Source organism: Xiphophorus maculatus, chromosome 20 (assembly GCF_002775205.1).
Source record: "Xiphophorus maculatus strain JP 163 A chromosome 20, X_maculatus-5.0-male, whole genome shotgun sequence".
Lineage (NCBI taxonomy): Eukaryota > Metazoa > Chordata > Actinopteri > Cyprinodontiformes > Poeciliidae > Xiphophorus > Xiphophorus maculatus.
Genome location: NC_036462.1, coordinates 25903005 through 25926165, shown reverse-complemented (window position 1 = coordinate 25926165; position 23161 = coordinate 25903005). Strand labels below are relative to the sequence as shown.

Sequence of the window (23161 nt, the reverse complement as noted above, 5' to 3'; positions counted from 1 at the left end):
CATGTACAGAATATTATGTATATATATACAGACATACTGTACATACTGTATGTATGTATATATATATATATTTAAGCTGCACTTGACTAACTTGACTAACAATGCTGTTGTCTTCCTCCCTCTCACCCCAAACACAAACATGCTCCCACGTTCACACATAGACCTTGCTGTCTTGTGTGCTGTGTGTTTTTTTTATTGGGTGGGTTAAACAGGAGCAGATGTTTTCTTCTCACTGCCAACAGAATCTGTCCTTAGGGCCAGATCGCCACGTGGAGTGGAGTGGAAGGTGAACTTCAAACAGCTCTGTGCTTCACATGAAAAATTCGTTTTTCATGTTTTTGGATATTACCAAACAGTGAATAAAAGCTCTCTAGACGATCAACGTCAATCTTATATCTGTCACATAGCAAATACTGCTGTGCAATTCCTATGAGTGTGCCAATGTTGCCAATATGCTTTTACTGACTGCAAGAACTGAAAGGTTTTAATGACGTTAAAATTACAAGTACATGGGCGTGCCGTGGTGGCAGAGGGGTTAGAGCGACCCACATTCAGGCAAAACGTAGCCTCGACGCGGCTGTCGCGGGTTCGACTCCCGGACCCGACGACATTTACCGCATGTCTTCCCCCTCTCCTGCCCCCTTTCCTGTCAGCCTACTTTGAAAAAAGGGACACTAGAGCCCACAAAAAGAGACCCCTTGCGGGGCGATAAAAAAAATTACAAGTACATGAACTTTAAGCCCAGTGCAGTTGTCACTTTTACATGGAGAAATAAATTAAAAGTGGAAAAAAGGATTAGGAAATTAGGTGCAGTTTTATACTGTTCAAGTTTTTCTTTTCACAGAACAATAGAAATTCACATCTAAATGATGGATGCAAGTATTGTTGGTTGAGTTATCCAGATGGTAACTGTGGTACTCAACAGAGGTTAAGATATGGTCTGCAATACTCTGCAATACACATTACTACATAGTGTGAAAGCAACATAGGCATATACATTCACAATTATCTTTATTGAAATGAAAATGTCCAAAGACATTCACATCAAATCAAGTTAGAAGCATCTGCCACTGCCAGATCTCCGGCTTCCGTCTTAACTCTGTCTCTTTTAGGCTACTCTTTTTTATTATTATGTTGTACTCCATGTCTGTATGTAAAACAATATTTATCTATCTATCTATCTATCTATCTATCTATCTATCTATCTATCTATCTATCTATCTATCTATCTATCTATCTATCTATCTATCTATCTATCTATCTATCTATCTATCTATCTATCTATCTATCTATCTATCTATCTATCTATCTATCTATCTATCTATCTATCTATCTATCTATCTATCTATCTATCTATCTATCTATCTATCTATCTATCTATCTATCTATCTATCTATCTATCTATCTATCTATCTATCTATCTATCTATCTATCTATCTATCTATCTATCTATCTATCTATCTATCTATCTATCTATCTATCTATCTATCTATCTATCAGAATTGAGAAATATTTGAGCATCACATACAAAATGTTTCCTCTTGTTTTCGGTTACCATAGTGTTGTTTTTGTAGTTGTAACACTGCCGCATTTTTTCTGAACGCCTCAAACTTGTTCTCTTGCTTCAGGTCAGTCGACATACCGGGAAAGGCTGTAGTTTTCATTAATGTGATCATCATCAAACTGGAATATTTTTCTGGTCTTTTAATGACATGCTATTTTTTCTGTCATAAATCCAAAGAAGATTAATGTATTATTTTCTTTAGCATAGTTTTATCTTGGATGGGGGGCTTTTGGTCGAAGAGAAATCCTTTTCTTTCACTTGTTTCTCCCTGGTAGTATATATCTGATGTACTTCACAGGTACATCAAATGATGTATTTAAAATGTGCATGTATAATTTTGAAAGGAACTTCACTTAAAATAAAATAAAAAACTGTAGAGTTGTATTCTAGATTGTATCTGAATTAAACATGTTTTTGTTTGCTCATCAATTTTGCTGAATAATTGTCATTTTTGTCAACTCTGTATATATACCACATTTTTGATCTATGACTGAATAATTAGATAAACACAGTATAACAGACTCGTACCTGAGACGGTCCTAGTAATGAAACATCTTACAAACTTCTAAATGCAAAACGCTATTTTTTTAAAGGTTTTGTTATTTGTGTCTAAATAATCTTACAACGGTTAGTTTCTTACCATAAGCAAAGAATGACTCCTTTTATCTACTCGTTAACTTATGTTTAATAATTTGCACAGTTTTACTATTACAAATAATTTGGTATTTAATTTACTGGAATACTTTAGCTGAACTTCCTTGCTGAGTTTAAAGATTTATTGGTTCGGTCCTTTTTATGTGTTTCAGTGGTAGTAAAATAACAGATTACTGACATCAGCATAACCCAAAGCAGAAACCAGCATACAGGGCACATGTAGGTGAGAGGACATTTTTTGTGAAAATTTCTGCCAATTGTTGTGGGACTGAAGGAGAATCTAATGTGGAAAAAATAGTAAAAAAAATAAATGGACAGAAAAATGATCCAGAGAGTGTAAAATTGTGTTGTGCACAACTTATATATATTATGTACTTGCCACTTGATGGTTCATGAGATTCTTCCATCTCCATGCTTCGCAACTGGTATGCAGTCATTTTCTTAAAATCCTATGCTTGGCTTAGACCAAACATGCCCAAATAATTCACTGTTAGACTTATTTGTTACAAGAACAGAACTCCAGAATCCCTGGTCTTTGCCCGATTTAAGGATTTTTGGAGGCTTCTTTTAGCCTCCTTCGGTCGGCTTCCATGATGGCCAAACCTACACATGTCAGCAGCTGTTCTGGATGTTCCTCATTTCAAGACAGGGAAATCACTAATTTTCAAACTTTCTGAAGACCTCAAAACATTGTTTCTGAAACATAAAGTAAATGTCTCAGGTCTAACCACACTGGACTTCCTTCAAAATGCTGAATAACGATGTTTCATCACGTGAACCCGATGAGATCCAGTGGTGTTTGACTTTGTCTGTTTCAATGGGAAAATAAAAGCGGGGTGTCCTAATTTATTCCTCAAGAAAACAATTCAATTCAATTCCACAAAAAGTTTTATAAAGTATACCACTTGAATTATTGAATATTAATAAAATTGCTAAAAGGCATTTATGTATACAACACCTTTTCACATAGATTGTGCTGAATGACGCTGAAAAATAACATTTTGTTCTTAATTTCAAGTACTTTAATGGCATTGGTTTGCTAAGAATTCTTTGAATGTTTACATTGATGATAATGACTCGTTTGTGAAAAGGTTTTAGTGGGTGTTGGTAATTCTTGGTATGGTTTACTTTAACCTAAAGGAGACATCCAAACAGTCCCTTCTTGTGTTGTCCTTTTGCACTTGAAACAGGGCAGAATAAATATAATCTCATGCTAAAACATGAGATTAGATTGATTAGATCTAAACCTGGAGCCCCCCAAAAATGAAATCTTTTACAATGACTCTTGTTGGAAAAAATAATAAACGAAAACACTGACAACACAGTAAAGCAGCATGCAGTTTGTTTAGCCACATGGTTAGACAGTATTGTTTTCTGGAAATAGTTTCAAGCATCTAGTCTTTAAAGTTTAACTAGAAACAAAGGGGGTGTAATTTTAAGGTACTCTTTAAGCTTCTATCAGGTGACACCTTCAGGGCCTTTGTAAACACAAAACGTCTAAAATGAACAGGTCATATACACCTCGAAGGCTTTACTTAACTGCTTGTACAGTCGGCAATCTGTCAGACGAACTGGAGCGGTTGACCGGGTTCTGAAATCTGCATGGATTCAAAGAAAGGAAGGGTGCAATACAAACCAAAACCGTCAGAGGCTGTCGAGTTTCTCTGACTCAGTTGAAGTTAGACACGTTAACGGATTACAAAAATGGACAAAGGAAAATCCTGGTTTGTCACAGCTAAGATATTTTTAAACATGTGAGCATTTTGCATCAGTGTGTGTAATTGGCTGACTAGTCAGGGGGATGGGTGGGGTGAAGAGCCACGGTAATCTGCTGGATTCACACAAGCCTTTCCCCACCCTGCCCATGGCTACGCCGTTAATCACCATGTCAAGGGGACTGACACTGCTAGATAGTCCAGTTGACAAGGAAAACACATATTGTAAAAAATAAATTCAAAAATAAATAAAAAAAAACTAGGAAAAGCAGAGGACAAGGGTGTGGTTGTGAAAGTTAAACTTGTTTATTGTTTATTTTCAGTTCTACCCTGAATGGTAGTGCGAGGTAAATCAATTGAAAGATGGGAGAAATTAGTTTAAAGGGCATTTTAAGTGTCTATAAACACAATTTTTCATAAGGTCAATAAAAAAAGAATATTTTACACAGAAATACCCCACTTGACACAAGGAATAAAACATTTGTAACCTATGTGTAGGATTCATCTGTGCATAATGGATCTTTATGTGTTAATTACAGTCTCCAACCCAAAAATCTTAAATAAATTATGCTTGAGAATGCTCTAAAGGCAGTCATTATCCCTGTTCCTGGAGCAAGCTTTTCCCCCCACATTTGTTCTTCCACTCAACTTTCTATGACTAGAAAATAATATTGCAACATTTTTTCACAATGTTAAAATTTACTCTGAAAACTGTGTTCTAGTTAAAAAAAAACAATGATATTTTCTAAATTATTTGTCATGTCACTGTATTAAAAGCAATACCATCTAATGAAATCTTCTGCAATTTTGGTATTTTGAACACTAGCAACATCTTCGCTGAAGTTTGGAATACACTGTGGATCAAAGAGAAGTCATGAGATTTGTTTTTCAAAAATACGAGTAAATATTTGTACTTTTATAAAGTCTAAACTATTATATAGTTTCTCTTAGTCTACACAAGGCAGTCATATTGGACTTTGAGGTTTGTGGTAAACCTATGATTTTACCACTTGGAATTTCCGCTTTACTGGACCTTTCTGCTAATTTCTTCTTCCTGGTTTTCATAATCTCACAAACCCAAAAAACGTACAAAAGCTGAAAATAAATAAATAAATAAATAAATAAATAAATAAATAAATTGGCTTGTAACATTGTTCAAAAATCTCTATCCATATGGTGGCACTTGGAAATACAAAAATTGATTAGCGTCATCAAAATGTATGCCAAACCGTGTGTGTGAAATAGATGAATTACTGTCCCAGAAGCTAACTCTGACATTTTCAGAAGGTTATAATTAGTTCCACCATGTCAGCATAACTCAGAAGTGGGTCTGTGTGTACAGAGAAAGAGGAACTAGAAGCTAGAAGTGTTCAAATAAAGGTTTTAAAAAAGACAAAGCTGGCCCTTTAAATATAGCCCCTCAAAAAAAAGGACATTTGAACTAAAATGTTTAATTAAAACAGTGCTCTCTTTATTCTCTGTAAAACACTTTAGGTTAGGTTTAGAAAGACAGAAAAATGAAGACCAATCCAATTTCAGCCCTGTGGCCAGCAGTGTAATCCCTCCCAGGAGCAGAGTGCGCCCAGGGAGCCTCAGCTGCTAAATGCTCCGGCTTCAGAGGAACGATGGTGGAGGGCTGGTAAAGATGGCGGCTCTCTCCGAGGATGGGAGCTACGGATTAAATTGTGGCCAACAGGGTGCTGAAAGAGTATCCGTACTACACGTCAAGTTGACCGAGACGGCCCTGAGAGCGATAGAAAACTACCAAAGTAGTTCGGTGAGTTGAAGAAGACATTAATTCCTGTAAATATGGCAGCTGGCTGTCTCTAGCCGACGCCGCGTCTCCCAACTGCCACGCACAGCTAAAGCTAGGAGGTTAGCTAAACTGTTGACAGGGCGACTTTCTGCTTCTGTTTTTGATTAAATTAGTTTTGTGTCAGCCGGTTTGTGGGCTGATATTAATTAACAAAGGCCACATCTTTTGTTCTGGCCAGGTTTTAGGAGCTGACACACATTTAATAAACTATAAATCCTCTTTGTTAACTTATTGACAGTCTGATTAGCGTTAGCACTGCTTCAGTCAGAATCCCCCTTTGCTGGTCAACCTAGTCCATGTTTCCTGTCCTCTCAACCGACCTAACGTGCTTACCCAATTAGGAAATGGTTTCAATATCGTACGTTATCAACATTTGAGTTTGTATTTTTTTTCTTTTAGAACTGTAAACAAGCATATTAGCAAACTTTAACTTTAATGCCTGCAAATTGTAACTATGTCACCACCAGTAATATGTAGTAGTATATACTAAAAAACTCAAATTGAACTTAGTTTAGCTTTGCAGGCTTTTAAAGCACGTCGGTGTTTGGTCAGGTTACCATATGGTCTCAACTGGCTGGACAACCCAACACCGCAGCCTGCTAGGGATATGCACGTTCTGCTAGACTAGAGCCACCTTTCTATAGCTTTTTAACCTATTATACAATGTGGCAATCAAATAACTTTAATTGTTCCTGGAGAATGGCGTACAAGCTATTTTAATAGGTCAATGTTTTATATGTTTTTCTTACAGTCCCTGTCATAGGAGACAACAGTTAATACGTGACTCCAGTCGTGTTTGTAGTTGTAGAAAATCACATAATTAATAATGGCTGCTTATTTTAATAAGTATATATTTTATATACAACTGACATGAGCCTATTTACTATTTCACCACAAATAGATGATTTATATGGGGATCTGAGAAAATGCAACACATTATATATAACTTTTGTAATCTTTAAATGTTAAGGTGTGATGTAAGCATGTTGAGATTACCGCAGGTAAACTCACCTGAAGAAACCTCTGCAGACTTGAGTTGCAGATGCCTGAAGCCAATTTATCTGCCCTTAACTTCTGTCAATCTGCCAACAACTAAAGAGTTACATAATGTCAGGACTCTGACTAGATCTTTTCGCCCTGATAAACTACAGCATAGAGCAGGGCATTAGTGTTCAGAAATCTCTTGTTGTGTTTCGTTTTGTTTTTGAGAGATGTGACAATCAGGCATTTCCCGGTTGTCAGATTATGTTTTTCTTTCCTCTCCAAATAATGATAATAAAAAATGTAAAAAGAAAACATGGTGCAGGTGTTCAAAGTTGTAGTTTGAATCTACCCTGAAGAAATTAAGAATTACTCATAGTAAAGCATTAAATCATGCATTCCTAAAAAAGTGTATTGAAACTGCATTTTGTTGGTTGATTAGTTTTAAGACCAGTCAGACATTTGGGATTGGCTTTACAAAAGGAGGATTACACCATGCACATACATCTGCTTTAAATGCCAGAATGTTAAAACACTTTGGTATTAATACATTCAAATGTTCTCAAGCAAATAGTTGATTCAGACACGGTAATAGGTCAGTTTTCATTTTGTTTCCATTTAATAGGTCAGTTTTTGTCTTTTCTTTGTTTGTCTGCTGACCTTTGGCAAAATTAAAGGAAAAAATTGTGAAGCTTTTTTTTTTTTTTTTTTATGATGTCTCATGCAAAATTATTCCACATCAGCAATTAAACTCTGTAAAGCTCAATATTTTTTCTTTCATTAACTTGGGTTATAAACGTTAGGACGACTGAATTATCACAAAGTCAAAAATTCTTTTGTAAGGGTCCGTTGGTTGTGTTAGTGCGTTCTGTCTGCTGAAGGGAAGCCTGCCATCTCTTGCTGACTGAGCAGCCCAAAACTGCCTGCTTTTTGTTTCTCTCCCTCCCAGTAATGTGTGCTGTTGTTGAACCAGTCATCGAACTATGGAAGCCGGCTATCTTTGTCGTTCTGTGGCGACGTGAAATGTGATCAGAACTGCGTGAGCGAGTGGGGGAGGGAGTCTGTGGCTTGGACTAGCTTAGCCTTCACAACTGTGACACAATTCTCTCAATCTTAAAGTATTTTATCAAAACTACGGTCCTTCCTTCACCATGTAAGTTTAAAAGCATGCGTCACGTTTACCATTGAAGGGAGGTAGCTGGATTTTAAAAAAACAACTTCTTTCCTCTCTGGCTAGTTGATTGCAATGTTTAATGACTCTAGCCAAGTATTTTTTGTGTGTGTGCTAAGGCTTTGTGAAGAAACTGAGTTTTGTGCTTTCCTGTCCTAACCTATTATCTGCTGCAGCCACTGCAGATTTGTGGCTACCAGCTTTATTTAACCTAGACACTGACACACATGCATACCTGCCATACAATTTTACAGCTCTAAAACACTACAGGTTTACTTCACATTTCATTATCAAAGTGGTATATCAAGAGAACTCTTCAAACATCACCTTTGACTTTATTTATCCTGCCTTTTTATGTGAAAAGGAGTGTAGCTGTTGGTGTAAATGTTTCCATCTTTACTTCCTGCTTGATAAAACATTTTCCTCCTCCATAATTTTACACTAATAAAGGCTTCAGTTTCTGTATTTGAAGAAACGGGCCAGGATTTCAGAGGTTACATTTTATTAAAAGGCAATAAGTAGTTAATATCTTGCCTCCAGTAGATTATTGCCCTTTCACAGCTGTTTAGTCCACTTTAAAAGGGCCAGAGTTTGTTATTCAGGTTGTCTGCTTAGGTTGATCAGGTGTGAAAGCTCATCATGCTCTGGTCTGTCTGGAAACATAGGTGTCAGTTCAGTTGCAAATGAACCATGGCGGGGGTTACCTTATGGACGTTTTCACACCTGCGGTTGGTTTACTTTGGTCCAAATCTCTTTATGAGTTTGACGGATTGCATTTGGATCCACTTCTTCCAAACGGTCAGTGTACGGATGTACACCCATTTCTGCGATTTCGGTGTTCACATCTCCACTAACAAACTGGATCAAGACTGGGAAGGAACCAGTTTGTTTTAAGCGGTGTGAAAACTACCTTTATATGGCCATGTAAGCTGATTGTCCAGCGAACCAAAGAGAGTAAGTGAGATATGATTTATAGGAATATGTTATTTGAAAACTCCTAATTCCTTGTATTTGTTGATATAACTACAGCTGCATTCATGGTACTGCTGCATTTACCACAACACTTAGATGAACCTGTTGGACAGCTCTCTGCTTCTTGTGACAGCGCCCCCAAACAAGCAACTGTTGTAACTGCGTATTGTCAAGGCGGTTGGATCTGCTTTCTGAAGTGTAACAGGAAATTGAACAAAATTACATAAAGATAAATTTCTCTTGAGATTGGAGTCTTTTAAGGTGGCTTTGGTATTAGATGTTAGCTTCAGCCTATATAATCACCTAATCTGGAATAATACTAAATTAAGACGACGTCCTCTAGATAAAATATGAAATGCTCTGCACATGTTCAATTCATCTGGATCAAATAATGGCTCATTCGCAGGCATCTGTAGAACAATTGAATGCGGTGACTACCACCAGGGAGAGAACTTAAAAACGTTGGACACTCCTGCCATGCTACGTTTTAGGTTCAGATCAATCATTTAAATACATTTTTAATGTATTTAAATGATTGACCTGAACCTCATCTCCATTTCTGGATTTCTTTTTGGCCTGATGTTCTTTTTTCTAGCACATAAGACAAAAAATGTACAGCAGGTATTTGTGTTTTTGCTTGATGCTTTTGTAGACTAAATGTTAGTTTTGATACACTTACTGAATAGAAGATAAATACAAGATTTTTCTTCATTTGATCTGCTGATTACCGATCAGACGCAACCCGGAGAGAATCGACCTGATTTTGATTTTTGTTGAATTTTGATGGCTTAAATTTAATGTGGACTTTTTTTGTTGATGAACTCTTATATCTATTGTTAACTTGATTATGTTCCCTCTTCGTCAGTAATTGTAAACATATTTAACTGTGTTTTTTCCTTCCTATTTCAGAATGTACCATCTTCAAGGCCAAAAGTACAATTCAAGGGACTTCAAGGGGTAATTTTTATCTTATTTACATAGTTTGTATTAAAATCCTCATAGTGTGAGGTTTAATGTTGCACACTTCATGCTTTGGTAAAAGTGTGTTGGTATTTCTGCCATGTCTTTAAAGAAACCATCCATTTCTATCAAACAGGGCATTATCAGATTTCAACAGAGTTGTAAACAATCAGTCTGACTTTTCTTTGGGGACCAGTGTGTGTTGGGACAATGAAACATAAAACGAGCTGTACTGAGGGACACAAGGTCCTGTACTTGTGAACGCAGCGCTACTTAAATATGGATGTCTTGAACGACAATAAAAACCATTGACCTATCCCAGTCTTGTTTAATCAATTAGCTAAAGAGTTACTCATCATTAGTCTCTTTTAATGACTGTAAAAATACCTCTCACTTACAAACTAGTAAATTAAACCTTGGTCACCATTCTGTTTTACAAATTTAAAGTCTCATATTTAGGCAGTTTTTTTTTTACTTTATTTTACAGCACATTAAAATTCCCAGGACTGACTCCTCAGACGCCTTCCACAACTTTGATTTTTACCTGTCTAATGTGGGCAAGGACAACCCTCAGGGAAGCTTTGAATGCATCCACCAGTATGTGTCCAGGTAATGGTAATCGCTGTTCAGCTGAATCAACTGTTGCTGTCTTACTACGCGTTGCTGGAAGGTAATCCCTCTCTGCCTCGCATTTCTCTCTCGCGCTGCATCTTTGTCTCCAGCTCAGGGGCCTCACACCTGGCATTGTTGGCGACCGTTCAGGACAAGGTCACAGTGTGCGCCACCAATGACTCCTACCAGGTGACCCGGGAACGTATGACCCAGGCCGCGGAGGACACGCGTGAACGGGGGACCAAAGTCATCAAGCCTGGGGGGCAATACCGAGGTAAGGCCCTCAGCCCAGCTTTGTTTATCTGCCACTGTGAAGTCTTTTTTTTTTTTCTGTTTATTTGTTTTGGACCGTTTTGACCTAGTCTCTGGCACTTTGTTTTAATTTGAACAGAAATTGAATTCAATTAATAGTGTCCCTCTACTTTTGATGTAGTTTATAATAACCTTTTTATGATGTAGTTATGTCTTAATGCTTACAATATGAACAAAAAAAGTGAAGTTACATTTTGGAAACAAGTAAAATTATATCTTCTAAAACTCTAGTTGTTTTTATTTTTAACCAGGACAAACTCCAAATGAAGGTCTTTACTAAATAATATTTTTTTGCATTAGTAACCTTTAATTTTAGCAAACTTTCCCATTTTTGGACTTCATAGCTGGCATGCCAAATTATTACCCATAAAGATTAAGCATTATAGTTAGTATTATTATAAAAAAGAGTCAAACTTAAAATTTTGATATATTCTTTTGTAATTTTTAAAAAATGTTTCAGTTCATTAAACAAATTTTAATCAGACATCTAAAGTTTGAAAATTCACACTGTATCTTTCAAATACCTTGCCATTGTAAAAAAAAAGTCAACCTCACACAGTTTGCTTAATCATAAATAAGCTGTAATTAACCACATTTTGAGGAAAACTGACTTCTGTTTAACAAAATACAGGGCTTGATAACTTCCTGTAAAATCAGTCACTCAAACAGGACCCGTCTGACAACATGATGTAGGCAGAAAGATCTCAGAGTGCAATCTATGGTGCCTTAGTACAAAGACACTCAGATGAAAAGCAAAATGAATCGCATCTGTCAGTCTGGAAAGTTTACAAAGCCATTTCCAAGGTTTGAGTCTCCACAATCCCCAATGAGAGCCATTGTCCAAAGAACGAAAAGTTATGAAACACTGGCGAACCTTCACAGGAGTGGGCAGTCTACCAATGTTACTCCAGAGAGTGTTTCGACCCATCCACAATGTCATAAAATAACCCAGAACAACATCTAAAGCCTCCCTTGCCTCAGTGAAGGTCAGTGTTCATGATCTAACAGTCGGAAACAAGCTGGCATGAATGACATCCATCAGAAAGTTCCAAGGCGAGGCCAATTGCTGTCTAATAAGGGCACAAAGGCCTGAGGACGCGTATTATACAGCAAGTCAGGTTGCTAAAGCACATCAGTGACAGTAACCCCCCCCCAAAAAATCAAAATAAGGGTTCTAGATTAAAATAAGACCCTAAGGCCGAACTTTAAAACGTCTTTAGGCTCAAAACCCCCCAATGTGGCTCAATTAATACAATAAAAAAAAAGAATGATGAGACAAAATTCCTCAGTAATGTGAAAGACTAATTGCCAGTTATTGCAAATGTTTGATGGTAGTTTTGGCTGCCATGGCTGCCACAACCAGTTATTAGCTTTATGAGGCAATTACTTTTCCTCAAAGAACAACGCTGGCTTTTAAAGATTATTCCCCTTAATGACTCCATTTTTAAAAATATTTATTCAGGTTAAATGTATTTAATTGACATAAAAATAAAATTGTGAGCTATATTTTTCCGTACTCTACCAAGTTGTCTGAAAGTTCCTCTCTGCATAGAGAAGCTAAAGTTCATCTCATTTCAAAATGAGATGGAAAAAAAGGAATCCTTTGTTTTTGTGCCCAACACTTGCAGCAGATACAGATCCGAGGATTATGAAGGTATTGCAGAAGAATTTAAAATATGAACTTTCTGAGGTACTTTTTTTTTTTGTAATTATCTGTATAATATGACCTCTGTCCTCTGTGACATAAATGTAAGAATCGATTTACATAAACAAGTTTAGACAGAAACTGGGAAACGAGAGGAGCTGCATAGAAAAGCGGTGGGTCTGAAACCTGTCACAGCTGGTTTACTGTCAGCACCTTTTTATGCAAAATCCATTTTAAGCCATTTATTTAATCCAAAACTTCTCGCTATCTTTAATAATCTGGTTCTTTTGAGATATAGCCATATTATTATGATTTTTATTATTAATGCTTGGCATTTCTGTGTGAAAATGATTTAAACCTGTTAGATAAAGTACAGATCATCTCGCGTTGCATCTTGCCTGGAAAAAAAACTGACTTCCTTTCTCTTCTCCGTCACTAGCCTTAATCTCTTAAAGAACTTTAGAATTTCATAACAAGTGTTAGGAAGCATGAGAACGTGCCGTCTCTGTTGTAAAACACGTGGCTCAGAAATACAACAGTCGTCTAAACGCCTTCCTTTAGCTAACGAGGGATACACTTGTTATGTGTCCTTAAAATATCAAAGTTAGCGTTCACCTGTCCTTTCTGGCTTTATTTACATTGATGATAAACTAGGTTATTCTTTGCTTCTGCCTAATTTGTCCATTAATTGCATAAGTATTATTCCAAGAAATGCAGAGTTCAATTTGATGGCCAGTTTTCCCCATTATGCAAAGGTATATATACATATATTTTAAAGGTTTTGTTGGCTCTAGTCGCCGTTATTTGAAAGTAGTTCGACAGGGAAAAGGGTAATGAGTGAGGGGGAAGACATGTCACAAATATCGCCAGGCCGTGAATCGAACCTGCGATCACCGCCACGAGGACCAAGCCCTCAATACGTGGGTTGTGCTTTGCCCCTGTGCCACAGCACCCGGTAGATATTTTTAATAGCAAGTGGTGGGTTGTATCTGTTTAGATCTGTGCTGGTTTTTTTAGATACATACATAAACCCATACGATATGCAGATCAAACTCCCTGTGGAGAAAATGTTTAACGCCCTTTTTACGTTCTGTGTTTAGGAAAGCAGGTGCACACTCGTAAGCCAGCACTGTCGGCCCCAGATGTAGTCCCAGAGCGCAAACGCTCCACGCCTATCAACCCAGCCAACACTATACGCAAGTGCCTTTCCAACAACCCCGTATCTCAGAAGCCCTTCCGGGACCGCATTATCCACCTGCTGGCGCTCAAGTCCTACAAGAAGCTGGAAGTGCTAGGCCGTCTGCAGCGGGACGGTATCAACCAGAAGGACCGAAACTCACTGGGGACTACCTTGCAACAAGTAATCAGACATTTTGTTTACCCACATTTTGGATTATGTGCAGCAATTAAAGTTGGATTAAGCCCAAGTCGCATCTTGGGCAACGCAGAAAATCCAGTGCAGCTAATTTTGCACTGCGCAAAGTTGCACTGCGCAACTTTTGTAAGGCCTCTGAGTCGACATTAATCCCAGAGATCCTCTTTGCTCTTGTTCAACATATGATTAAAGTTTCTACATTTGCCCGAGGAAGTTCTGTCTTCTGTAAAAAGGAAAAAGAAAGTCTCCATTGATTAGAAACCAATCACTAAATTGTTGCAGGTCATTTGCATGCACAGGTGGCCCGTGCAGGAAATTCGAAAGTTTCAGTACATGTAAGAAAAGTTCTCATGCAACTGAAGTTTGAACTTTTGAAACTCGCTCACTGAGTCTTTGTTCAACAGGTGGCAATCCTGAATCCCAAAGATAACACTTACTCGCTGAAGGAGTCTATTTATCGCGACGTGCAGCGAGACTGGCCTGGCTATTCTGAGGATGAGAAGATCCAAGCTGACCGGATTCTAGCCCGGTACTGGAATAACCTGTTATCCTTTTGTCTCTCTTGTTTTTAAAAAGACTTTCTAAGTCTATTTTTATACAAAAGGAGAATCAGGGCCGCAGAGCCTCACGTGTTATTAAAGCCTGCACACTGCAGGTGATGCATTATATGACTCAAGCAGAGACTTACATTGGCTTTTTGGTAAGAGTCAGAGAAGTAAACATAGTTGTCTTGAACTTCACAATATTCACGGTGTGTGACACTAAAACTATTTATTACAATTTGATTTGTTGTTTTTGTATATCCATTTTATTGGAGTTAAGTTGATAAATTATAACAAGATCATTGAAAGTTGAATCTTTCATTTTTTTAAACCTTGCATTAGCTTCAATAAGTGTATCTTCTGAAAGATTTTCATTGTCATCCCAGCCCACATCTGCATGAAATTCAGACTCGGGTCCCAGTTTAAGAAGCCTAATAAATAAATAAAATATAAATAGAGAATATGGATATATAGAGAGAGTTTGTGTGTATGTGAATCTATGACGGCTGTAGGAAAGAAACTGTTTTTTTTTTTTCACCTAGTGCTACAGTAGTATAATGATATTTGCTCCACCCTGATGTATTTCTTTGTTCTTAATAGCAAATTGGGTCTCCCTACTGAGAGAGTCTCATCAAACAGTTTGCCTAAAGACGGTTTCCCTTCATCCCCACAGGTATGGGAAAAAAATGTAAAAGAAAAACACAGACACCCATACAAGAGGATTTAAATTTTAATTAAATTTTAAAACAATTTTCTTGCGCTCTCACAGAAGCACCAGGCAGACTTCGATTTCATCGACCCTCTGGCTCCCAAGAAAGCCCGCATCTCTCACCTCAGCAGCCGAGGGCCCTCAGCCTCGTCCTCCGACCGCCGCGAGGACGAGAGCAGCCCCCGCTCCAAACACTCATCCCTGCCCCCTAGCGTGACCTCAGGGCCTCCCACCCATCTCCCCATACCTTCCCACCCGCCGGCGCCGTCGCATCGGCAGCTCAGCCCAGCTTCCAACTCCAACTCCCCCAGCACCCCGGAAGGCTGCGGCACTCAGGACCTGCCCATGGACCAGAGCTCTTCCTGCAGAGACCCCTCGCCGAGCCCCTTCTCCCGCTCCCTGCAGGAACGCTGTCAGCACCCGGCCCCCAGAGAGGCCGCCTCTCCCAGCCCGCCCCCCTGCACCTCTCTCACAGTTGCCTCCACTGTTGTCACCAGCCCTCCTTTGTCTAGCAGTACAAGTAAGAAATTCAAGAAGAAATCCAAGAAGCACAAAGACAAGGACCGTGAGAGGGTCAAAGGGAAACAAACGGAAAGAGCTTCCAGCAGCATTCCTCCTGATGCGGTGGCAGAGGAGAGTCACAGGGTGAGAAAGAGGCGCAGCGCTGAGGAAGACATCGAGGTAGCTGTTGAGAAAAATCCTTACAAAGATCAAGGTATGACAGCAGAGGCATTGTTTGCATAGCTTAACCACCGAGCAGACGATACATTTAATATACTGAGTAATAAGTGATTCATACCTAGTGCAGTTCCTGTAAGTCCAGTTGGCCATCAGGTTTGAGTGTGACTTTAAGAATCTTTGACACTGTTGTCAGATTGACTTGGAAACACTTTCACTAACAGCAGGAGTTTCTTTATTATCGCTTCACACGTCTCACTTTGCTTCACTCCGACTCTGGTGGAGCACATCCAGAAAGCCAGTTCATCCACATCAACAATTAGGTCCGACTAAACTTAGACTTGGGAAATATATTATGCCTTTGACAGCTGCATAGTGTTTTTCTGAACCGATCAGGGTTTTCTCATTTTTGTGGGTCAGAACAACAATTAACAGCATTAAAGTTTTTTTTTTGTTTTTTTTTCTGGAGCTTTGTAGTAATTTGTATTGCAAACAGTCACCACATTAGGAGAAGAAGCAGTTACTGTAAAACAGGATGTTACTAAAGTTAAGCAAAACAATTCATTGCCAAGTTGGCATTTTTTCCTATGATTAGCATCAGATATTCATGACCATTGTTAGTTAGTCCTACTGAAACAGCAGTCAGTCCATCATCTTTACAGAATGATGATCCTTACTTGAGTCAGATTCCTACAGGCTGCCAGCAATCCAAGTCAAAATCCAGCTTGTTGAGTATCAGAGATCAAAAACTACACATGATAAAACAGAGCAACCTATGTTCATCTTTCTTCTTTTCTCTTGGTCTTCCATTTTAAATAACTAATTAAACACATCACTGATGCTGAAAATAGCTGAGTTTTCTTCTCGCTTTCATGACAACCTTAAGGAAGAGAGTTGATGTTAGTGCATCTTGGTGGGGTTTAGGTTTTGGTGCTTTCACTGATGAAAGATTTTTGTTTCCATTCAGTTGATCAGGAGCCAAGGTGAAAATTAATCAACGTTTTAGGTCATCTCTGATTTTAGTCTTTTAGCAAAAGTAAAAAGTTTGTCATTTTACATGGATTGTGTTAGTTTTTAATAGCTGTGTTGTCCACATAACATTTTTTTTTCCAAATTATTCTACTAAACTAAATCCAGAAAAGTATAATCCTCTAAATTTTGTTGGATTTACAAAATAACCTTTTTTAAGCTAACCTTTGAATAGAGAATTTAATTCAGGAAAGTCCTAAACACCATTTAGACAATCCCGTCTGTTTTAAAGGGTCCTGGTTTTAGATTATTATCCACCAGTAGTGAGAAAAAGCTGACTTGCAGATTTAAAATTTTAGTTTTAAACCCCAGTCAGAAACTGGACAAGGTTTAAATTAGCGTGTGGTCTAAATATCTCTATTAAATACATTGTTTTTATGTCTTGTTCCAGATTTTTTAAGTTAATTACATTGTTTTTTCCAAAATGAAAAAGGAAATATACTAATGGGAGTTTTTCTCATTAATATTTTTATCCGAAAGCACTGACTTTTATCTAAAATCTCACTACTGGGTGATTTTGACCATAGAAGAAGAATCTGCCATGAACAGGAACTGCACAGGAAGTCTGAACTTAATTCAGCACTATTCACTAGAAAATCCATAAATGCCATCAGCAGTAGAGCAACCCTCTTCTGCCCTCTATGGGCTAAATATTAGCGTTGTACAACCCAAAATGAAAAGGTTCTTGTGGTCCCCTCTTGTTTTCTGTTTTGTTTTACTTTCTTCACTTGTCATGGGGCAATTCAAAAGAATTTTAAAGAAATTTTTTTTACTTTTTTTTTATTTATTTGAATTCGGTGTATAAGCGACTCGCTGGTATGTGACTTACTAGATCTGTTCTGAAACCTGATTCTGTCAACAAACCTTTTTGAGGAAATATTTCTAGTTTTTATTGTCTTGATGTTATTCAAATCCATCACTGTTCTGATGTTTAGTTTCACAGGACGTTGTTCAGAAATAATGAACTGAAAGTCATAAAGGCTGGTGGTAAGACTTTGTTCTCTCTGCCAGTTCACCTCCATAATTTTGCCCTCCACATTTTTTCATTATGGTTTGGATTTTAGCCTTTTTTAAGTTCAGCACTTTGGGTCATATAAGTGATTTTTTTGTGATATTTTGTGCTGATGAATTCAGATATTGATGTTGCATTTAACTGTGCCACCTGGTTTGTTTAGTTTCTTAGTGAGCCTTCATCATGTTGAATGGGCTTCTAGTTCAGTATCGACTTTTCTTTTTCCTTCTTGTCTTTTCAGTCAAAGAGAAGCCAGTCCATTCCTCTGAACCTTCTTCCAAAACTGATGTGCCCGACTATGTAGTGTGAGTTTTAATTTTCAATTTGACAAATAAAGAAAACAACTTTATTTGAAGAGGATGCAGAAATGGCATAGAGCACTCTTCTGTGTCCTTCAGAGCTTTGTTTTTTTCCTGCTCTGTCTGATTATAGAGAAGCTCAGCATGTGCAAAGCTTCCTGGGTGAATCTGTAGAAATGATAACTGCTTGGAGAGGTGGACTGACGGACGGTTTTATGCTTACCGCACATTCACAGGAAGTACGCCCCGCTGGCGTCTCTCGACCAGAGACAAAGCTACAAAGACGACTTCAACGCAGAATACGACGAGTACCGTCAGCTGCATGCCCGCGTGGAGAGCATCACCAGGCGCTTCTCTCAGCTCGACGCTCGGTGTAGGAAGCTGGTTCCCGGCACCAAGGAGTACCAGGTCGGGCTGAAGCACTGCCTTCATCTTTGAGCAATAACAACACGTCATATTTACTAATGAGCCTAAGATGTATAATGTAGAGAAAGTTTCATACAACTTGTCTGATAGTGAGGATTTGGATTAGTTTCTGTCAGTAAACTCATTCAGTTTAGGTAAAGAAATGATCCTGTTTTTTTTTTTAAATGCTTGTTTTTACTTAAACATTTGTTGATGTAGCTTAAAGTTTTTTCTGACATGAAATAATTTTTCTTAACAGAAAGTACAAGAAGAGGTCTTGAAAGAGTACAAAAAGATGAAACAAGTGAGTAGTTCAACTGGCTACTGTAATTTTTGCTTTTCTGACTGACAGGTGGTGTGTTCTTTGATGTTAACCATTTGCCTTAATCCATTTTTATTCTAGTGATCTTCTATATTTCTGTAGATCTGAACACCAAGTCTTAATCACCTTCCCTGAGAGCTACAATCCTGCCACGTTTCGATGCATCCCTCTTCTAACACAGCACATGAATGGCTCATCAGCAGGCCTCTGCAGAGCTGAATAGCATGGTGATGAGGGAATTCAGGCTTTTCATTCAGATGTTTTGGAGAAGAGATGCATCCAAACAGGGCTGCACAGTGGCGCAGTTGGTAGCACTGTTGCCTTGCAGCAAGAAGGTCCTGGGCCTGGGGTCTTTCTGAGTTTGCATGTTCTCCCTGTGCATGCGTGGGTTCTCTCCGGGCACTCCGGCTTCCTCCCACAGTCCAAAAACATGACTGTCAGGTTAATTGGTCTCTCTAAATTCTTCCTAGGTGTGAGTGTGAGTGTGTGTGCATGGTTGTTTGTCCTGTATGTCTCTGTGTTGCCCTGCGACAGACTGGCGACCTGTCCAGGGTGACCCCGCCTCTCGCCCGGAACGTTAGCTGGAGATAGACACCAGCAACCCTCCCAACCCTTCTGTGGGACAAGGGTGTACAGAAAATGGATGGATGGATGCATCCAAACATTACAGGAGAGTAGTTCTGGAAGACTAAACAGCAAGTCTGCTGTAAAACTAAAAAAAATAAAATCAAAATCTCTCCTGAAATGTCTTCAACCCCTGGATCTGTACCTCCGAGATTAAGTTATATTAAGGTGTTGGAATGAAGTAGTCAAAGTTCAGACATAAAGTAGGAATCTGCAACAAGATTTGAAATAAGTTCTTTACTCTTCATCTAACCTGACAGAGATTGAGCTATTTTGCAAAGAACTATGGGTAAACTCAGTCAGTCTGTCATAGTCTCCTAATAGAGACGCTTCAGTGGCAGCAAAACGTGGCTCTGCAAGGCCTTTACCCAGGGCTCACACGTCCCCATGTATTCCACATTTTGCGATCTTCGTTTGTAGAAAGGTTTAAAAAGCAGAAACAAATCTCTCTACCAGTACTTTGTGTTGGTTGAAGTTTGGTGTGAATATTTTTGCAAAACACTGTAGAATTTTCGACTCAACTTATTCAATAGTGACGTCAGAAGGATGTTCTTTAATAGAATGCTGTTTTAAACCCATCTGGTAAAATTAGCTTTTAATCAGTGTTTTACATTTATTGCAGATAGAAATGGACAATATGGCTGAGAAACGCATCACAAATATAAGCGTTTTATATTACAGTATCGATAGTTTTTGATTTTTTTGTTTATCTTTAAATATCTAAAATTACTGCCAAACTGGTGGTGTGACCTTATTCAGCTTTCCCTCCACAGGGTGTTTTTATTTTTAAGCAAATACACCTGAAACTGCTGCTGCGCAAGTTACTCAACAGGTTGTTGCTAGGCAACCAAAGAGTGAGTTGCCATCAACCTACCTTAGCTGGCTGCGAGAGGTGCAGCAGCTAATGTCTTTCCATTGCCTACATCCCCCAAAATGCTGTGCGGTTCTCGATCTGAGTTCAATGAAATTCTTGAATATTCTACTCAGACGCATTATCTATTGATATTGAACATGTCTAGTGTGGTACAGATTATTGATTTCATGTCCAGCCCTAATTTCAGAGATGACTTAAACATTACTTGGCCTCATGCGGCCAAACGTGAGCCGCGGCACAATACTGCCTTACAGGGACGAAAGTCGAGTCTGACCTTATGGATTTGCGTTTCTTACAGCACAACCCCAACTACCATGAAGAGAAACAGCGCTGTGAATACCTGCACAACAAGCTGGCCCACATCAAGCGACTAATAGCTGATTTTGACCAGCGCAGAGCCCAGACCTGGTGTTGAGAAGCCAGCACCGATCAGTATTGTGAACGGAGTGTCAAGCCAGGGTGGGAGTGACCAAACCCGCTCTTATTTATTTAACGCCTCTTTATTTCCTGCCCCTACGTCCTTCTCTCTCTCTCTTCCTATTCCTTTTATCCTTCATTCCCTCCCTCTTTTCTTTGATTCCACAGGCTCATTAATAGCCTGCAATATTGAAAATCTTTTTGTTTTCCCCCTGTGATGAATTTGGTCCTGTGGAATTGATGCCACTGGATCAGCAGAAAGGAGCAGCCTACTTGTGTGAAATCTTCAGCTCTAACTTGTGAAGGACTCTCTTCAGACTAAAAGTATTTTTGAGCACCAGAGAGAAAATATTAACTTGTATTTAAGTAAAAAAAAAAAAAGAAAAAGAGGGAGATCTATTTATTTTGAGACTCGTATTGAAAACAAGAGTTAGCAGATGATATATTGTTTAATTTTTTTTTTCTTGAGCAATGCAAAAAAAAAAGAGGAAAAAAAGTGTATACCACAAGCCTTATGTGTTGAATTTGTGAAGCCATTTTTGCACACAAGATCCATGCTTCTCATTTAGCTGAGTTTTTTTTTTTCTGCTGCCTCGTTTTCCATTAACCCTTCAAACAAAAACCGTACTATAAAGACTGCTGCCAAAGCTGAGCGAAAAGGGAAGGAAACGGGGCGGTGGGGAGGAATCGCATGAGCTTTATGAGAAGTAGCAAAACGTGTGCATGGGTGGTAGATGATTAGTTGTGAAAGAGGGGAGAGGCTGGGGAAACCAAAGGCTTGTGATCCTGTGACACCTCTGGGTGGGCGGGTGGTGGGAGGGGGGGGGGCAGTATTCTTTGCACCAAATAAAATTCACAATGCCTTACGGCGTTTGCATTTGGGAACGTGGACTGTGGTCCACAGGCTATGCAAAGGAACTACAACTGCCTGAAACGTATTTGAGTGTGTGTGTGTGAGACTGGGTGTATGATGACGATAGGAAGGGATACAGAGTGCAGAATGAGTATGTGAGCGTACGGTTGTGAATGATATGGAGAATAAAAGTTAGAAACGTGAAATCCCCCCTCCCAAAAAAAAAAAAAAGAAGCTGCTATAGTCTGTTTACCAGCCGGTGCACTCGGGATCATCCCGGCCGGAGACTCAGTACCTGATCCTAGAAGTAGTGATGCAAAACATCCTCTTTTTTTCCCCCCTTCAGCAGTTTCTTTCTCAACCATGGAAAGAGTCACCTCCACCCCGTATTTATCCAGTGGCAAACAGTGTATATTTCAGTTTTTGAAAGAAGCCACCTCATCCAACAGAGGACCCATCTGTTCTTTGGGGGTTCCTTGTATTTAATTGTTGGTTTAAAAAGAGTTCAGTTTTGAACTTCCTCTGCATTGATGCAGGTTTGTTTTCATGGATTGAATGGCTGGCTTCTGTTCTTTCTTTTTTCTTCTTCTTCCCAACAAAGGAAAAGAAATGTTTACAGACTTGTTGGAACGTTTGCCAAAGATGAAATGCCTTTGTGGTAGCGCTTCTATGGAGTAAAGGTTCTGATAGTAGAACAAGTTAAGGACATATTAAGACAACAGATTTACAGAATGAGTTGTCTGTTGAAAAAAAAAAAAGTTCAGGAACGTGAAGAGGATCCGCCTCTTCATTAAATCTGATATTGGGCTACTTAGAGTTTGCCCCATGTAATTTCCACTGGGTGATTTAAATATGTTGGTTGTGGCATTCTTCCTTAGGGTCAGTCTCTGCAGCAGACTGGCTGTTTTGGTTTTCTGCCAGAATCAGTGGGAAAAAAAAATTATTGTTTTCCCTTTTTGGTTACTTTTGACAGAAATATTAAACCTGTATGTTTAGATCTCACAACATCTCACACAGATTTGGATCACATAAATTACATTTATTTAAAAAGGTGAATTCCTTGAGTTTAAAGCATGCCTCTTTCTTTTTATCCCCCCACCCCAAAGTCTCCACGGTGTCCCATTGGGCCTCTTCAGCATTCCAAGGGTTTCTGTCCTAATCAGAAATTTTCTTGAGTTTGGTTAGAACAACATGATATGGCCTAATGTGACTTCATGTAATAAAGGGATTTGACCAGTCTTAATGAGCAAAATAAGAAAAGTACCCAAGCAAAACAAGAAAATTTGGACTGAAATGTCATCTTGCTCTCCTGAAAATGTAAAAGACATTTCAATAAAAATCAACTTGGTTTACATGGAAATATGTCTCTTGTCATTTTTTGAATGTCGGATGCCTTTTCTGACATTCTGAACTTACCCCAACTTCTGGGCTTGGTCATTAGCCACTTCAGTTATTCTGAAGCAACTCCAAAAGCTTTGCATATGGAGAATATCTCCTCAAAGGTGAACTTTCTTCACACTTTAGGAAACTGACCAGAAAGGACATCTGCTAAAAATCCATGCTGTCCAAGTGTATAAAACGTCTCAGGTGTTGTCTCAAAACTTCTACATTTACGTAAAG

At 38.6% G+C, this 23161-nt stretch overlaps 1 protein-coding gene across 2 annotated transcripts; it reads left to right on the top strand.

The window, feature by feature from the left end:
• The first annotated feature begins 5521 nt into the window (after window positions 1-5521).
• ell2 (elongation factor for RNA polymerase II 2) lies at window positions 5522-22901 on the top strand. Of its 2 annotated transcripts, none has more exons than XM_005813823.3 (12): window positions 5522-5710; window positions 9783-9830; window positions 10321-10442; window positions 10556-10719; window positions 13503-13762; window positions 14182-14306; window positions 14920-14992; window positions 15089-15743; window positions 17989-18052; window positions 18283-18454; window positions 18711-18755; window positions 20570-22901. In XM_005813823.3, the coding sequence occupies exons 1-12, from the start codon at window positions 5537-5539 to the stop codon at window positions 20684-20686; spliced, it is 2019 nt and encodes a 672-aa protein (XP_005813880.1). In that variant the 5' UTR covers window positions 5522-5536; the 3' UTR covers window positions 20687-22901. The 2 variants fall into 2 exon arrangements, with proteins under 2 accessions (XP_005813880.1, XP_023180947.1); XM_023325179.1 differs by lacking the exon at window positions 20570-22901 and adding an exon at window positions 18876-19126.
• Window positions 22902-23161: the final 260 nt, after the last annotated feature.

What these genes read in the sequence shown, in the direction of transcription:
- ell2 (XM_005813823.3), top strand. Translation starts at nt 5,537, where the DNA reads ATGCTCCGGCTTCAGAGGAACGATGGTGGAGGGCTGGTAAAGATGGCG. An exon ending in GTTTCCCTTCATCCCCACAG is followed by an intron (nt 14,993 to 15,088) that starts GTATGGGAAAAA and finishes GCGCTCTCACAG; the next exon opens with AAGCACCAGGCAGACTTCGA. An exon ending in CCGGCACCAAGGAGTACCAG is followed by an intron (nt 18,455 to 18,710) that starts GTCGGGCTGAAG and finishes TTTTCTTAACAG; the next exon opens with AAAGTACAAGAAGAGGTCTT.